At 41.4% G+C, this 15,137-nt stretch overlaps 1 protein-coding gene across 1 annotated transcript; it reads right to left on the reverse strand.

The window, feature by feature from the left end:
- Window positions 1-699: 699 nt before the first annotated feature.
- On the reverse strand, window positions 700-14,156 carry YEATS4 (YEATS domain containing 4). The gene is made up of 7 exons (XM_039344508.1): window positions 14,000-14,156; window positions 3,908-4,027; window positions 3,423-3,489; window positions 3,234-3,328; window positions 2,273-2,365; window positions 1,914-2,001; window positions 700-1,442 (listed from the first exon to the last, which is right to left on the reverse strand). Exons 1-7 carry the CDS (start codon window positions 14,048-14,050, stop codon window positions 1,273-1,275), a joined length of 684 nt encoding a protein of 227 aa, XP_039200442.1. The 5' UTR covers window positions 14,051-14,156; the 3' UTR covers window positions 700-1,272.
- Window positions 14,157-15,137: the final 981 nt, after the last annotated feature.

Raw genomic sequence — 15,137 nt, forward strand, 5'->3', positions numbered from 1 at the left:
AATTATTACTAAATTATTAAGCTACATTATTAAAGCATAACGGGGATTGTGTTTCTCATCATAAACGTTGCAATGGTTGCTACACTGGATTATAATTTATGAATAACTCAAGGTGGTGAATATATCTAATATTCCTTCTTCTTCCTTTTTTCCCTATAATAACCACCTGTGAGGTTTCTTGCACAGGTTTCTAGCATTTCTGATTACCGTAGAGTCTTGGGCTGTTTAGGATTTAGGATTAGAACCCAATTATGAACTGGGCAAACAGTTAAATAACTTACTGGAGATGTTTCACTTCATTTTCAGGGGCCCATGGAAGAAAACTCTTTCCTAACTCATTCCCAAGAAAAGAAATGTACTCCTTTATTGTGTTTGACATTAAATTCTTCACTTATAAAAGACCCATGTCTTCAGACAGGCAACTAAATATTAATTATCTTAATATTTTTATTTTTTAAGGTAGTTCTGTTTATATATATGTAAATATGGTTTAAGCTTTTCTGGTTTTCATTATTTTTTAACCTTTTCTATAAATTTGCAATTTTCAGTTATTAGTGAACTGTATCACTGTGAATGGACATAGATAATAAATTGTTAACAGAGAAAATTCAACTTTATAACAAGCTCACATATTACCAACAAAAGGAATTGTATAAATTTATATACTTTATCGTATTTTAATATTAAAGAAAATATATGTTGTTTCACATGGTACTTTTATTAGTGGAACTCCACAACATCAGACATATTGTTTCCAAACAGGGTCATGATCAGTTTTGTCATCTGTAAGGGTAAACCTACCACTGATATTTCTTTGTACAGCAATTCTATCTCAAGTTTCTGAGAAATCTAGGGAAAGAAAATAATAGGAGACTTGGTTTAGCTGCGCTTAGTACAAAGTTTTATTTCTCTTGAGGCAGTGATGGTTTATGTAAATAAGTAGAATTTTGACTATACACTTAATAACAATATCATAGGATTTCATATACTCCTTAATACATTAGAACATAAACAGGTTGTAGCAGCAATACATTCTGTTTTTCTTTAGAGAAAGTCACCATTTTAAAAATAAGTGAAGTCAACTGTAACTTAAAACTATGATTTTTTTTTTAAAATTAGTTAGTGAAATGTCACATGCTGAATTTCTTTCCTCCCGCCCCCCCCCCAAATCTCTTCAGAATGCCTATATGTAGTTCTTCTCAGAAAAGGGGATATGTTATTGGTTCCATGATGAAAATTTCATGTGAAATCTCTTAAAGTAATAAATAGGTATTATGTATCTTTAGTTTGATCATCATCCTCAAGCTTTCTTATTTCATTTTTTAGACAGTTGATAGTTTCACGGCTTGCTTTTAATCTTTCTTTAAGTTCTGCAATCTCAAAGCTGGTCTTCTTCTTAGCAGCTTCCAACTTCTCTCGAGTTTTTACTTCTACACTGGCAACTAGAAGAAAAATGTATGTGGTATATTGCTTAATTATTTCAATATTTTTCTCAAGGTTTAGAAAGGCAAAGTCTTTATTATTTTGAATTAAAAAGATTACACCACCATGTGCTACTGTTTGCTAGTACAACACAAACCGTATTTTTAACATACAATGCCTTTAAACTATAGCTGAAATAAAAGTATCATATTAGGAATCCAAAACAACTGGATTAGGTTATCTTGAATACAAAATTGGCATAATCTACATAAATCAAAATGATTATGCAAAGGTGACCTTTCCATACCTATTCTCTATCTGGACTAAAATAATATATAAATAAATAAAATATAATTTTCATGAAAGCCAAAGCGAAAGTGAAGATCTAGTTTAAGTCATACAATAATAATAGGAAAGAGGGTCTTTCAAATCAAGTTTCAAATCCTATAAAATCAACATATAATACTGAAATCTTGGTGTTCAGCACTTACATTCTGTTTCATGCTTATAAGCACCAAGTGTTAACTGACGAGATGTAGTTAGCAATTGCTGCATCATAGCAGTAGGATCCTGAAAAATCTGTTGGAAAAAAGTAATACATTTCTATTATTTGCTAGACTGTAATGTTTCACAGTAAAATGGACTATATATAATTATGTAATTTGATAACTAGAATATTCACAATCTAATTGATCTTTCCATCTATAAATCCAAACATGCACCAAAAAATTTGGGGAACCACCCTTCAGAGCAGATTCAGACTATCAGAGTCTGAAAAGGAAAGGGAAAGAAGGGGAGACAGTCATCCAATTCCTGTTCCTAAAGTTAATGTAAGTTTTTGTTATCTTACCATCTCATCATAAAATTCAGAAACAACAGTTTTCTTTCCCAAAATGGCATTTGTATCAGACTGAAACAGCTTCAGCAAATGATATAGAGTCACCTGTATAATAGAGAAACCTGGTTACTACCCAAATATACCAATCAAACAGCAGAACAGAAATTGAATATTTTATATTTCAGCTTGCCATGATAACTGAAACTGAAAATTTACTGTATACAGACAAGAATAAACTTAAAAGAATTAGTAATTACAGGTCACTTGCAATGGAATTGCACTGTCTATTTGCTGATATAAACCATGTTTTTTTCAGAAGGCACATCTTTTAACCTTCATTAGTTACATTTATTTTCTATAAAGACACAGGGAACCATTTTAAGATTATGCTGCAAAATATTTGTTTCCTCATAATTTGGCACATAGAACTGTTGTATCATTCCCAGACACAAAGCAAAGAATGCCCAAAGTGATACATTTAAGTGATTCATCCTCTAAATACAGATAAAACTTCTCAATCTTTCCCCAACTGTTATTTTAAACAGGATGCACTCTTTCACGTTCTCAAAATTCCAACTAAACTCCAGCTAAACTGACCCACATGTCAATCACAAATAATTTACTTACAATTCTACCATGAGCAGAATTACAGTCATTGACTACTTTAGGAATTGGTGACAGATGTAATCCACTGTTTAAAAAGTCATGTTCAAACATGTACAGCTTTACCCAGTTAAGCGCTCTCTCACGCTAGTGCTTTTTCTCTAAACATGGCTTAAAACAATTCAGCTGACTTTTCTTTAACCTTAGCACAAAATTCACAAATTTATAAACAAAAGTTCCTTTCCAGAAAATACTAGCAATGTGTACAGGACCCACCACATTTTAGCTAACTTGAAATAGAATGTGATTTCATCAGGGTAATAGATGTATAAAATTGAGTACTGATGTTTACACTAGGAAAACTACTTACCGGCCTTTCATTAGGATCAATAAAAAATATCTTAATGATGATTTCAAATTCACCCCAACCTGTTTCAGTGATCTCATATGGTGGTTTAGTTACCACTAAAAAAAGGGAGGAAACACTAAATATTAGATAATCCAACTTTGAAAAATAGTGAAACTATTCTATTTTCCTCAAAGACTGTTTAAATCATACCTCTTAGTGGATTACCATAGCTTTCATGTAACTTGAACTGGATTTTTTTTACATAAGCAGACATATCCTAAAATTAAAAAGAGCCAATAAGAATGTATGCTTTATACTGTTTCAATGTTCCCTTCTAATCTCTGTTACATAGCATTCCACTGAGTAATTCCAGTACTTTTTTTCAGATTTTAAGTTATTTTCCTTGTGCAATATTTGTGTGTCTTCCAAACTATAATAGCTGATAAGACAATATGAATAAATCACCAGTATATTTATCAAGAAATGACCTATATTCTATACAAAATCACTTTAGATTGTGGCAAAAATTGTTAGCCAAATTCTGTAGATCATAATCTTTCATGGGGCATTCTGCTAGCTTTCCCTATATATTTTATTTGATTGTACAGAATAGCAATGTCCTAATAACATTTTAAACACCCAAAATATTCAAAAATTGAAAAAAATGCATTATCGTTGAAAATATTTTTGCTTACCTCATTCCTATAGGGCTTAACATAAACTGTCCACTGATGTGTATGCCCATCTTCTTCTCGTTTCTTGCCAAAATAGCGGGCAACATTACCATAAACAATGGGTTTTACAATAGTTACACCCTTGAAGGAAAAAAGCAAAATCATTTTATATTCTTACTTTGAAGCTCTGTCCTATAGTTAAGGACACAGAAAGTTAAAGATTCTTTCTTAGATTATTTTTTTTCCTTTAGAACTCAGTAAAGGGACCCAGTTTGGTCTAGTTATTAACGCACAAGACTAGAAATTAGAAGACCATAAGTTCTAGTCCTGCCTTAGCCATGAAAGTTACTTGCAGCCTAAATCACTTTGTGAGAAAAATAAGAGGAGGAAAGCATGTTGGACATGTTTGCTGCTTTGAATTATTTATAAAAATAATAAAGATGAGACACAAATTAAAAGTAAAAACAACGAATCAGCGAACACTTAGTGTCAGTATCCAGTTATATTTCCTTTCTATCTATTTTCTCTGATATAAAACCAATCCTTACTCTCTCCTGGATCCTGTCATACTCCTACGGGGGAGGGGGGTATGCATGGAGGTTTTATTACTTTCACTTCCTCTATTCACTACAAAGTAACCTTTTGTTGATTCGTTTTTGGATCTGCTAACCATCACAATGTAACCATTAGCCTTTCATCCTATGCCCCTTTGAACTTCTCCTCCTTACCAGCCAGCGAGGAAAAGGGTGTGTGTGTGAAAAGATGCAGCCTCCGGAATCTGTGTGAGGAGCTGTTGAATGATCGTGCCAACGGAGCCGGATTGGTGTTATCTTTCCTGGATTTAACACCTAGAAATCTGCCGGTCTGAATCACCCGGAAGAACTGTGGGGTGGGGTTGCTTAGGAACACTTTAAAAACATCGATTTGTAAGGAAATCCCTCAGATCCTGTCTATCATGCCTACTATCAATTTCTCTTAATAAAAGTTCCTGTTGGAAGAAACCGTTTCCAAGAGTTCTGCTTTCTTAAGATGTGGATTGAAGTGGTTCCTTACATTAGACAGAATCTGCAGTAATAGTCAACCTGGAAGGAAGAACCTTACCGGGGGATTTTGCAAAAAATACGTCAGACGACAAGGCAGGGAAGGGAGAAAAACCCACGGAGAAGGAGCCTTCCCCCCGACTGAAAACCTGCCAGCTGTCGGATTTTGAAATGTCTTACTCCTCAGGATAAGAGGTAGTGGAGATGCCTAACCGCAAACCTCGGTGGTCAATAAGTGTTGGAAAGAAAGCTGAGTGGGAAAAGAGATCGAGAAAGGTGACCCTGAGACGGGGGCTCCACCAACCAGAATGGAAGCAGGAGATGGAGAAATCCCTGCATGTTAGCGAAGAGGAAGGAAGTTGGGCACAGCACTTGAACTGGATCCTAGAGAAAGCTATCAACCGGATAAAAAGAACCCTCGGCTCTCTAGGGCAGGGCTTTTCAACCAGTGGTACAGGTACCACCTGTGGTACATTGGCACCTGGCAGGTGGTACGTGACCATCCTAGAAAAGTGGTAGCGGGGGAGGGGAATGAGCTGAACCGGTGGCAGTACCGCACAAGCCTGAGCGAGAGATGGCTGGAGCTGCAGGGCTGTCAGAGTTCACCGGAAACGCCAGGATCAGTGCCAGGCTCCACCTGGAGCTTGGTGCTGATCCTGGTGCTTCTACTGAGTCCAGAAGAAGAGCCGATCAACTGGAATGTTGAAGCATCTCCAGGGTCTTGTGATTTACATTCAGATGCTTGACAACTGATTCATATTTATGATGGTTACAGTGTCCCAGGGCCATGTGAAGTGACCAAAACCTGCTGCAACCACCCAGCAGATGGGGGGGAATAAAAACCAAACACCCCCCCACCCTACCGCTGCTGCCAATCCTCAACAGAAATGCTCACAACAATGAAAACCTCGGACAGGAGGAAGAGCACCGCCAGGCAGGCAGGCGTCTTGCTCGGCTGTGGCTTGGGTGGCATTTTTTTCAGTGCCATTGTAACTTTGAACAGTCACTAAGCAAACTGTTGTAAGTCGAGGACTACCTGTACTTTATCACTTTTTTCTTTTTTTTTGGTCATCAAGTTTTTGACACCTTGCTAGGCGACTGGTGATACTCGGATGTTGCCATATCCTAAAAGTGGTACAATGGTTGAAAAGGTTGAAAAGCCCTGTTCTAGGGGAGGAGAATTCTGAGCCCCATGGCTGCACCAGCACCTTGAGCTACAGCTGGAAAGACACTGAGGGGGAATTGGAACCGGTAGTCCCGGGGACGTCTGCTGATCCAGTAGCGACCATTTCAGCAACCCCCATTCCCCGCCGACCTGCAGATGGCGATCCGGATGGAAGACAATACTACTGTTGGCGAAGGGATCGATCCATTCAAAGACTCCCACCGCTGGACACGAAATTCAAGGGGGAACTGACACACTTGGGGTTTTTCCTAACCCAAGTCCTCAGCTACATGGAGGAATACGGGCGGCACATCCCTAGCAACAAAGCCCGCATCTGTATTGTGCAATCCGCTCTGGATGAACCGGACGCAGATTGGGTGGTGAATTTGCACGATTCCAATGCCCCAGAGCTCAACAATTTCAACCATTTCATGTCCTCTCTGAGAAGGCGATTTGAGGACCCCCTGGCTGATCACAAAGCCCGCGAAAGAATCAAAACGGTGAGACAAGGCAGACGCCCGGTAGCCGAATATACGAAAAAATTCCGGGCCATTGCCAGCAAGCTAATCTGGCTGGAACACATCTTCCTTAGCAATTTCAAAGATGGCCTAAATTACGACCTGTATGATGCTTGCCTGCCCCGGGGGGACCCCTACCAACTCGACGAATGGTACGTCCTGGCAGAGGAAGCAGAGACTGACCTACTGAAGAGGCATCACCAAGGAAAACCATGGGGCCACTCACCGCTTGAGCTGACGTGCAAGCCAGCGAAGCCACCGGCTACAGCCAAGAAGCCAATGGGCTGTTTCAAATGAGGGAGAGAGGGGCATTGGGCCATAGAATGCTGCTCAAAAGCCCCCCAGCACAATCCAGACCGATCACCCACCAGGAAATCCAGAAAGTCCCCAGCCAAGCCAAAAGAACCCGCCATGAGAGCAATAGAGACTGTGGAGTCCCCAAGCTCTCCCCAACGTGGGGAAGGAACTCCAGCCTACATCGCAGGGCTTGTGGACACCTCAGACGACAACTCAGAGGGCGAAACCCTGGTAAGTGGACCCATTGCACCCATCCTCAATACAGTGACTATATTAGCTCCCTCCATGCCCAAAGCTGTAAAAGTGAAAGCCTTAATAGACTCTGACTGCACCCGCTGCCTCATTAGCCCGATGCTAATGGGGAACTTGGGCATTCTGGTGAGGAGGCTAAAACAAGCAATCTCATTTGGCCTGTTAGATGGGTCCATAGCAGGGGCGCATGGCGGGACGTGTGTAGTGGGGTGCCCCAGGGCTCTGTTCTGGGCCCAGTGCTCTTCACCATTTTCATCAACAATTTGGACGAGGGGATAGATGGGGAACTCATCAAATTTGCAGACGACACCAAGCTGGCAGGAATAGCCAACACTCCAGAAGACAGGCTTAGGATGCAGGAGGATCTGGACAGACTTGAACACTGGGCACTATCTAACAAAATGAAATTAAATGGTGAAAAAAGTAAGGTTCTACATTTAGGTTCTACAAATGTACAGGTATAGTATAGGGGGTATATTGCTCAATAGTAGTAACTGTGAGAGGGATCTCAGAGTCCTAGTGGACAATCATTTAAATATGAGCCAGCAGTGTGCTGCAGCTGCCAAAAAAGCCAACACAGTGCTAGGCTGCATTAATAGAGGGATAAAATCAAGATCACGTGAAGTGTTAATAACACTTTACAATGCTTTGGTAAGGCCACACTTGGAACTGCATCCAGTTTTGGTCACCACAATGTAAAAAAGATGCTGAGATTCTAGAAAGAGTACAGAGAAGAGCAACAAAGATGATTAGGGGACTGGAGGCTAAAACATATAAGGAACGGTTGCTGGAATTGGGTATGTCTAGTTTAATGAAGAGAAGGACGAGGGGGAACATGATAGCAGTGTTCCAATATCTCAGGGGCTGCCACAAAGAAGGAGTCAAGCTATTTTCCAAAGTGCCTGAAGGCAGGACAAGAAGCAATGGATGGAAACTAATCAAGGAAAGAAGCAACCTAGAACTAAGGAGAAACTTCCTGACAGAACAATTAACCAGTGGAACAACCTGCCTCCAGAAGCGGTGAATGCTCCAACACTGGAAGTTTTAAAGAAGAGACTGGACAGCCATTTGTCCGAAATGGTATAGCGCCATGGTGGCGAACCTATGGCACGCGTGCCACAGGTGGCACGCAGAGCCATTCCTGATGGCACGCAGAGCCGTTCCTGCCTCCCTCCTCTTTGCGCATGCGCAGCTTTTTTCTATATAAACTAAGGAAGTTTCGGTTTCGGAGCACGCAGCAGAAAGCGAGACAGAGAACAAGCGGCAGAAAGCGAGAGAGAACAAGCAGGAGAAAGCAAGAGAGAGAACAAGCGAAAGCGGTAAGTTTCGTCTCTGTCCTGCCACTGAATTTCCTCTGCTTGGCCACCGGACACCCCAGCGGCCCCAGAACACCCTGCTCGCATTTCCTGCAATTTCGCAGCCGGCCCAACAGCTAAAAAACACCCCGCGGCCGCCGGCACTTCTTGTAATTTTGCAGCCAGCCTCCCCGTGTGCAGCCCGCCCCACGCCCTCTCCGCCTGCCACTGATCGCAGAGGACAAGCTGGGGGCCACCGGGGAAGGCCGAGGCCAAAGAGCCCGGCCCAGCAGCTAGAAAACACCCTGGGGCTGCCGGCACTTCCCGTAAATTTGCAGCTGGCTTCCCCTTGTGCAGCCTGCCCCATGCCCTCTCCACCTGCCACTAATCGCAGCGGACAAGCCGGGGGCCACCAGGGAAGGCCGAGGCCAAAGAGCCCGGCACAGCGGCTAGAAAACACCCCGCGGCTGCCGGCATTTCCCGTAAATTTGCAGCCGGCTTCCCCTCGTGCAGCTGCCCCGCGCCCTCTCCACCTGCCTAATACTGGCCCAAATTTTCAGAGATCGCTCTCAAAACATCCTGACCTGCCAGGAACAATACTAGGGGGAGGGAGAGAGCGACCTGACGAGCGGACAAACACGCACACGCGTTCCCGGGCCCACGTACTTTCTGCGGCCAAGTTCTTCCCATAGAGCGCAGGCTCCTCCCCAGCCGACTGGCTCGGCCTCCTCCAGTCCGTCCTTCCTCACCTGTCCCGCGGGTCAACCCAGCTGGTGGTTTTGGTGGTGTGGTCGATGTCGTAGTTGCGAGCTTCCTCCCAGCCTTCGGGCAAAGGCAGCTCCTGCCGGGGCATTTTTCCCGGCAGCAGGCGCAGCAGCGGAGAGATGGACCGAGGCCAGAGGCAGTGGCGGCTACCCCATGCAAAGGGTTCAGCAACACCCCAGCCCAGCCCAGCAGCTAGCACGGCTGGCTGGGGCGAGGGATTGAGGCGAACAAGGAAACCGGAGCCAGGCAGCCGACCAGGCGGGAGTCTCGCATCCTCAGCCGTGCAGGGAGTAAGGAGAAGCGGCACGTGTGGGGGAAGAAGAGCTTTCTGAATGTTGCAGACAACACGCGACAGCCCAGGCGAGCCGGGCTGGCTGCCTGCCGTCCGTCTGTCCTCTTCCGATAAGCGAGCCGGTCGCCTCTCCACCGCTTCTCTCTCTCTCTTCAGCAAGAGACCCCCGAAGCCAGAGACGGGGGCGGAGCTACGTTGTCGTGGAGCCTGGTGCCTAGAGAGGTCGAGCCCACTTATTTTACTTATTTTATTTTTCAGCGAAGTAGAGCCGTCAGCTTAGCCAAGGCTCCGGTGCCAAGTGCTGCCCACCTCCTCCTGGTTGAGGCGGGAAAGGGGAAAGGAGGAGGAGGAGCCACTGCAGCTTTTGACCGCGGGTTAGGCAGGTTAAGAGAAGCCAACCTGATAGCGGAGGGTGGGTGGACTCCCACGTGCTATTAACTTTGCTAGCAAATGGGAGGGTCGGGGGGGTTGATCAAAGTTGCTTCATTTATTCATTCATTTATTGCACAATAAAATTATTTGAAACCAACATTTTGTGCTATTCTAATGCACAACTGCACAAATATGCATGTAATCTCTGAGGAGGCTATCACATCTGGGCTACAAAAATTTGGTTAAAGCATTCGTGTTTGCCGATATTTATTTCCTTTTATAAACTGCTTTGATTCTTCCATTTATTGTTTAAAGTGGTTTAATACTTCCATTTATTTCCTTTTATTCCCTTAAAACTAGTTTGAATCTTCCATTTGTTGCCATTTATTCTCTTAAAACTGATTTGTTTTATTTCTGATCCACGAATCCTATAACCTCCATGACATTTTTCACTTTTTATTCCTTTCTGCTTTGCTTTTTATTCCCTCTCTTTCATATATTTTCTTTCATCTTCACTGAAAGAAAATCCCTCCAGGTCCCTACTATAATCTATGGTTCAAATGAAAGCAGCCTGTTCTTATTTATTATTTACTAACTTTCTGTAAATTTTGGTCCTACATTTAAAGGCAGGGTAAACATGCATTAAAATACATGCAGCGGTGGCACAGCATTAATGGTGGCCGGGGCTGTCTTTCTTGCCACGCCCATTTGGTGATCACACCCACTTGGTAGCCACACCCACTTGGCCACGCCCCGGCGATATATAAGTGGATTTCAGGTTGCAGTTTGGGCACTCGGTCTCTAAAAGGTTCGCCACCACTGGTATAGGGTTACCTGCCTGAGCAAGGGTTTGGACTTGATGACCTCCAAGGTTCCTTCCAACTTTATTATTATTATTATTATTATTATTATTATTATTATTATTACTACTACTACTACTACTACTACTACTACTACTACTACTACTACTACTACTATATTAAGAATTCCAAGCTGCATATAGTATAGATTTACAAGTCACACTATATTTTCAATTACAAAAACTTTAGAAATTATTTTTTTATATATTATTATAAATACATATTTAGTAAGTAGTAAATATACTTAATAAGTAGAAAAGTAGTTAATAAGCAGAAAATATATCTTTTCTACTTCTATTTTCTTTTTCTAGTCTGTTACTTTTTTAATTTGGCCTACTTTTATCTAGGACACAGGTCGGCAACCTGTGGCTCCCAGCCTCCTCTGCCTTTGCAGAGAGAGACAGAGAGAGGCAATTGCACTTCTCTCTCTCTCTCTCTCTCTCTGTGTGTGTGTGTGTGTGTGTTTGTGGTTTTTTTTTTTTTTGTGTGTGTGTGTAAAAGACACTCACAGTGTTCTCCGAGGCACTGAAAAGCTTTTTGGGCGGAGCTCCTCCCTTTGCTGCGTCTCTGCAGGAAGCAGGAAGCAGGAAGGGCAGGAGAGAGCTAGCTAGCCCAGCTAGGCTGACTCAGGAATTCTGGGAGTTGAAGTCCATGAGTCATAAAAGAGACGAGGTTGCCTACCCCTGAGATTGTTGGAGAACAACTTGAAGCTTGCCAGGTGAGCAGCAGATAGGAGGGGGGAGAGAAAGAGAGAGAGAGAAAGAGAGAGAGAGAGGCAGGGGGAGAGAGAGAGAGAGAAGAGAGAGAGAGAAAGAAAGAAAGAGAGTGGGGGAAGAGGAGTGGCAGACCAAGGGCAGATAGAGAGGGAGGGAGGGAGACAGAGAGAGAGAGACCCTTTTGACATCTAAAATGAAGATAACACTGCATATATCCTTTTTTTACCTGTGTGTGTATGTAATTTTATTCTCTTAAAGCATTCTCTTGGTGATCATTGTTTTAATAGTATGGATATTCCCAAGAGTCATATTTTTACTTTTATTTTTAATGTGTATATGTGTATGTGTGTGTGTGTGTGTGTGTGTGTGTGTGTGTATATATATATATATATATATATATATGTATGTATGTATGTATGTCTTTGGTTGTTCAGAAAATACACACACACACACACACACACACCTATAATAAAGGTAAAAAAGGATATATGCAGTGTTATCTTCATTTTAGCTATCAAAAGGGTTTTGCGGCTCCCAGTGTTTTGTTTTTGGTGGGAAACGGGTCCAAGTGGCTCTTTGAGTGTTTTGGGTTGCCTACCCCTGATCTAGGAATTCAAAGCATATATTTAAAAACTTTAAAATTTGCAAGGTTATCTGGAAGAGTTTGTGTCTGTTAATCCCAAAAACGTAGAAAAGGTCCTTGAAGAGATTTGATAATCATCAGCACATTCATTCCCTCTCCTCCCAGAAGGATGAAAGCCTTCTGGAACTATACAGGTAGTCCTCGACTTATAGCAATTCATTTAGTGACCGTTCAAAGATACAACAGCACTAAAAAAAGTGACATGACCGTTTTTCACAATTACGACCTTTGCAGCATCCCCATGATCATGTGATCAAAATTCAGATGCTTGGCAAGTGGTTCATATTTATGATGGTTGCAGTGTCCCAAGGTCATGTGATCACCTTTTGCAACCTTCTGACAAGCAAAGTCAATGGGAAAACCAGATTCACTTAACAACCGGGTTACTAAATAATCAACAGCAGTGATTCACTTAACAACTGTGGCAAGAAAGGTTGTAAAATAGGGCAAAGCTTATTTAACAAATGTCTCACTTAACAAAGAAAATGATGGGCTCAATTGTGGTCATAAGTCGTGGACTTCCTATATTGAGTTTCCTGAAGGCAGAAAGTTAGAATGTAAGTATAAAAGTAGTGTTGAACAATTTAGTATTATAAAATAATAAACAGTCAATAAGCAATACAGTCAAACCAGTACTTCCAATAGGGTTTAAACATAAGAAACTAGAACTTTCGCTGTGTAATCCAATACATTCAAATTTATCAGCTCTTACTCCCAATACTTATAGAAGGCTACAAACTTAATTGATACAAATCTTCTGAATTACAAAGATTTAGAGACAAACTATTTTTAAAAATTAGGCAGGTAGTCCTTGATTTACAACAATTCATTTAGTAACCATTTGAAATTACAACAACACTGAAAAAAATAACTTGTAACTGTACTTATGACCATTGCACTATCCCCAGGTCATGTGATCAGAATTCATATGCTTGGCAACTGGCTCATATTTATGATGGTTGCAATGTCCCAGGGTTATGTGATCACCTTTTGCGACCTTCTGACAAGCAAAGTCAACGGGGAAGCCAGATTCACTTCACAACCATGTTACTAACCTAACAACTGCAGCAATTCACTTAACAACTGTGGCAAGAAAGGTCATAAAATGGGGGAAAATTCACTTAACAACTGTCTCACTTAGCAGCAAAAATTTGGGCTCAATTGTGGTCAAAAGGCTACCTGTAAATAAATCCAGACACCAGCATCATTTTGAAGAATACCTTACAAATGATTTGAATGTCATTTGTCTGTAATACTGCAAACTATGCTTTCACCATACAAAACCAGGTAATATTTAATAGATAATTCATTTTAACCACAACTACGTACTGTATATGGGGTTTTAAACACTAGCAACTACTTAAATATTTGCTGTAGCTTCAGCATCCCTTTTCTTACACGTATTAACTCTAGGAAGTCATAATCGAATGAAGGATACACATACAATCTGAAGTAATAAAAAATATAATCAATAAGCGATTCGTTAATTCAGCAACGCTGATATAAAGCAACGAAGATTAAATTTAGGGAGAGTTAAATTTATATTTAAAACTAGAAAAGGTACGTGAAACACAGCTTTCCAAGGAAAGAATTAGGGATTTAATTCTCGAAGATTTATATGAAAATAAATTCGTTAGGTCTCTAAGCTCCAGAGGACCTTTCGTTGTTAGCTGCAGCAACTAAAAGACGGTTCCCTCCTTCGAAACCATTCGCAAGCCTCTTTAACTCGCAAGCCTCTTTAACTCAATCAGTACACTTGAACTTGTGCAACAAACCGACCCAAGGGACCAAATATGTGTCGAACCCTGCGATCGCCTTGGGCGTCTATCATTGCCCTTCAGGAGGAAGAGAAGCCGTTTGCAAATTGACCAAAAGCCCCCTCCCAGCGGCCCTCGCACCTTCACTCTCCCACCAGAGTCAGGCCCGAACTCAGCCATTCTTTTGAACATATTGCACCGGAAGGGAAGGCTCCTCGCGCCGCTCTAGCGTAGCCAGGGCAAGGCCGGCCTCATCTGCCCACCCATCGGCCGCGAAACCAAGGAAACCCTCCCTCTCTGCGTAACCCGGCGTCCGCCCTCTGGGCGAAGTCCGTGACCTTCATACAATAGCTTCCGGGTGAGATTAACGTAACGCACATTTACACGCACCTTCCCATTTCCAGCAGAAAGCAGCGGGCTGGTAATGTCACATGATCTCCCATCGCTTTAGTTTCGCGAATTGGAGATAAAAATTAAACGCTAGAAAGAGAAAACAAAAGTACATTTCTGGTATGTTGCGGTCGTGCTGGTTGTAAAGGGCTACATTTTGGAGCGCAATTGTAAGGTTATAAATTCAATTCTGAATTACTGGTAGCTGTTGGGATGCTCCTTGGAAGTTTCTGTAATCCACGTTAGCATACTATAAGAAAATTCTATTTGAATTCCGTGTTTCAGAATACGTCTATATACCAAGCTACTTTCCAAAAAATGTTATCTATGCTCACATTAAAGCACTAGCAATACTGTTGTTATAACCTAATAAATTTTATATATGAAAACCATCAGTTTAATAAGATACACAATAGATCCGTCTTAGGCTCTGAGTTCCGATATATTAACGGTAAGTAGTATTTCAATTTATATAATAGACTGGACTATGGATTATTCCTTCAGCATTGTAATCCGCTCTCTCACCTAGAATATTGTCATTGGAGGAATGGATATACAAGTTATGCTTTTATTCTTTCGGATGTTCTTGTCACTTCTGCAATATGATATTTCCCTTTTGTTTCTCAAATAGAAACTTACGTATTTCAAGTTCTATTGTTAAATGTTCTGTCAGTGTGCTTTTGTAAATGCATGCCATGTATTTTATTTCCTATGGTTTTTATAAAGCTAGTCAGCTGTGTAAATCAAATACTTCAGATTTCCTAGGTACTGTTTATTGTAAAGTGGGAAATAGAATAACATAGAATAAAGAAGAATAAAGTAAAATAATAATAATAATGAAAAATCACTAAAAGCAAAAATCATGTGTCTGCATAATCTCTGAAAAGAA

This window comes from Crotalus tigris, unplaced genomic scaffold (genome assembly GCF_016545835.1).
Source record: "Crotalus tigris isolate CLP2741 ecotype Arizona unplaced genomic scaffold, ASM1654583v1 scf7180000017916.3911339, whole genome shotgun sequence".
NCBI classification, from domain to species: Eukaryota; Metazoa; Chordata; class Lepidosauria; order Squamata; family Viperidae; genus Crotalus; species Crotalus tigris.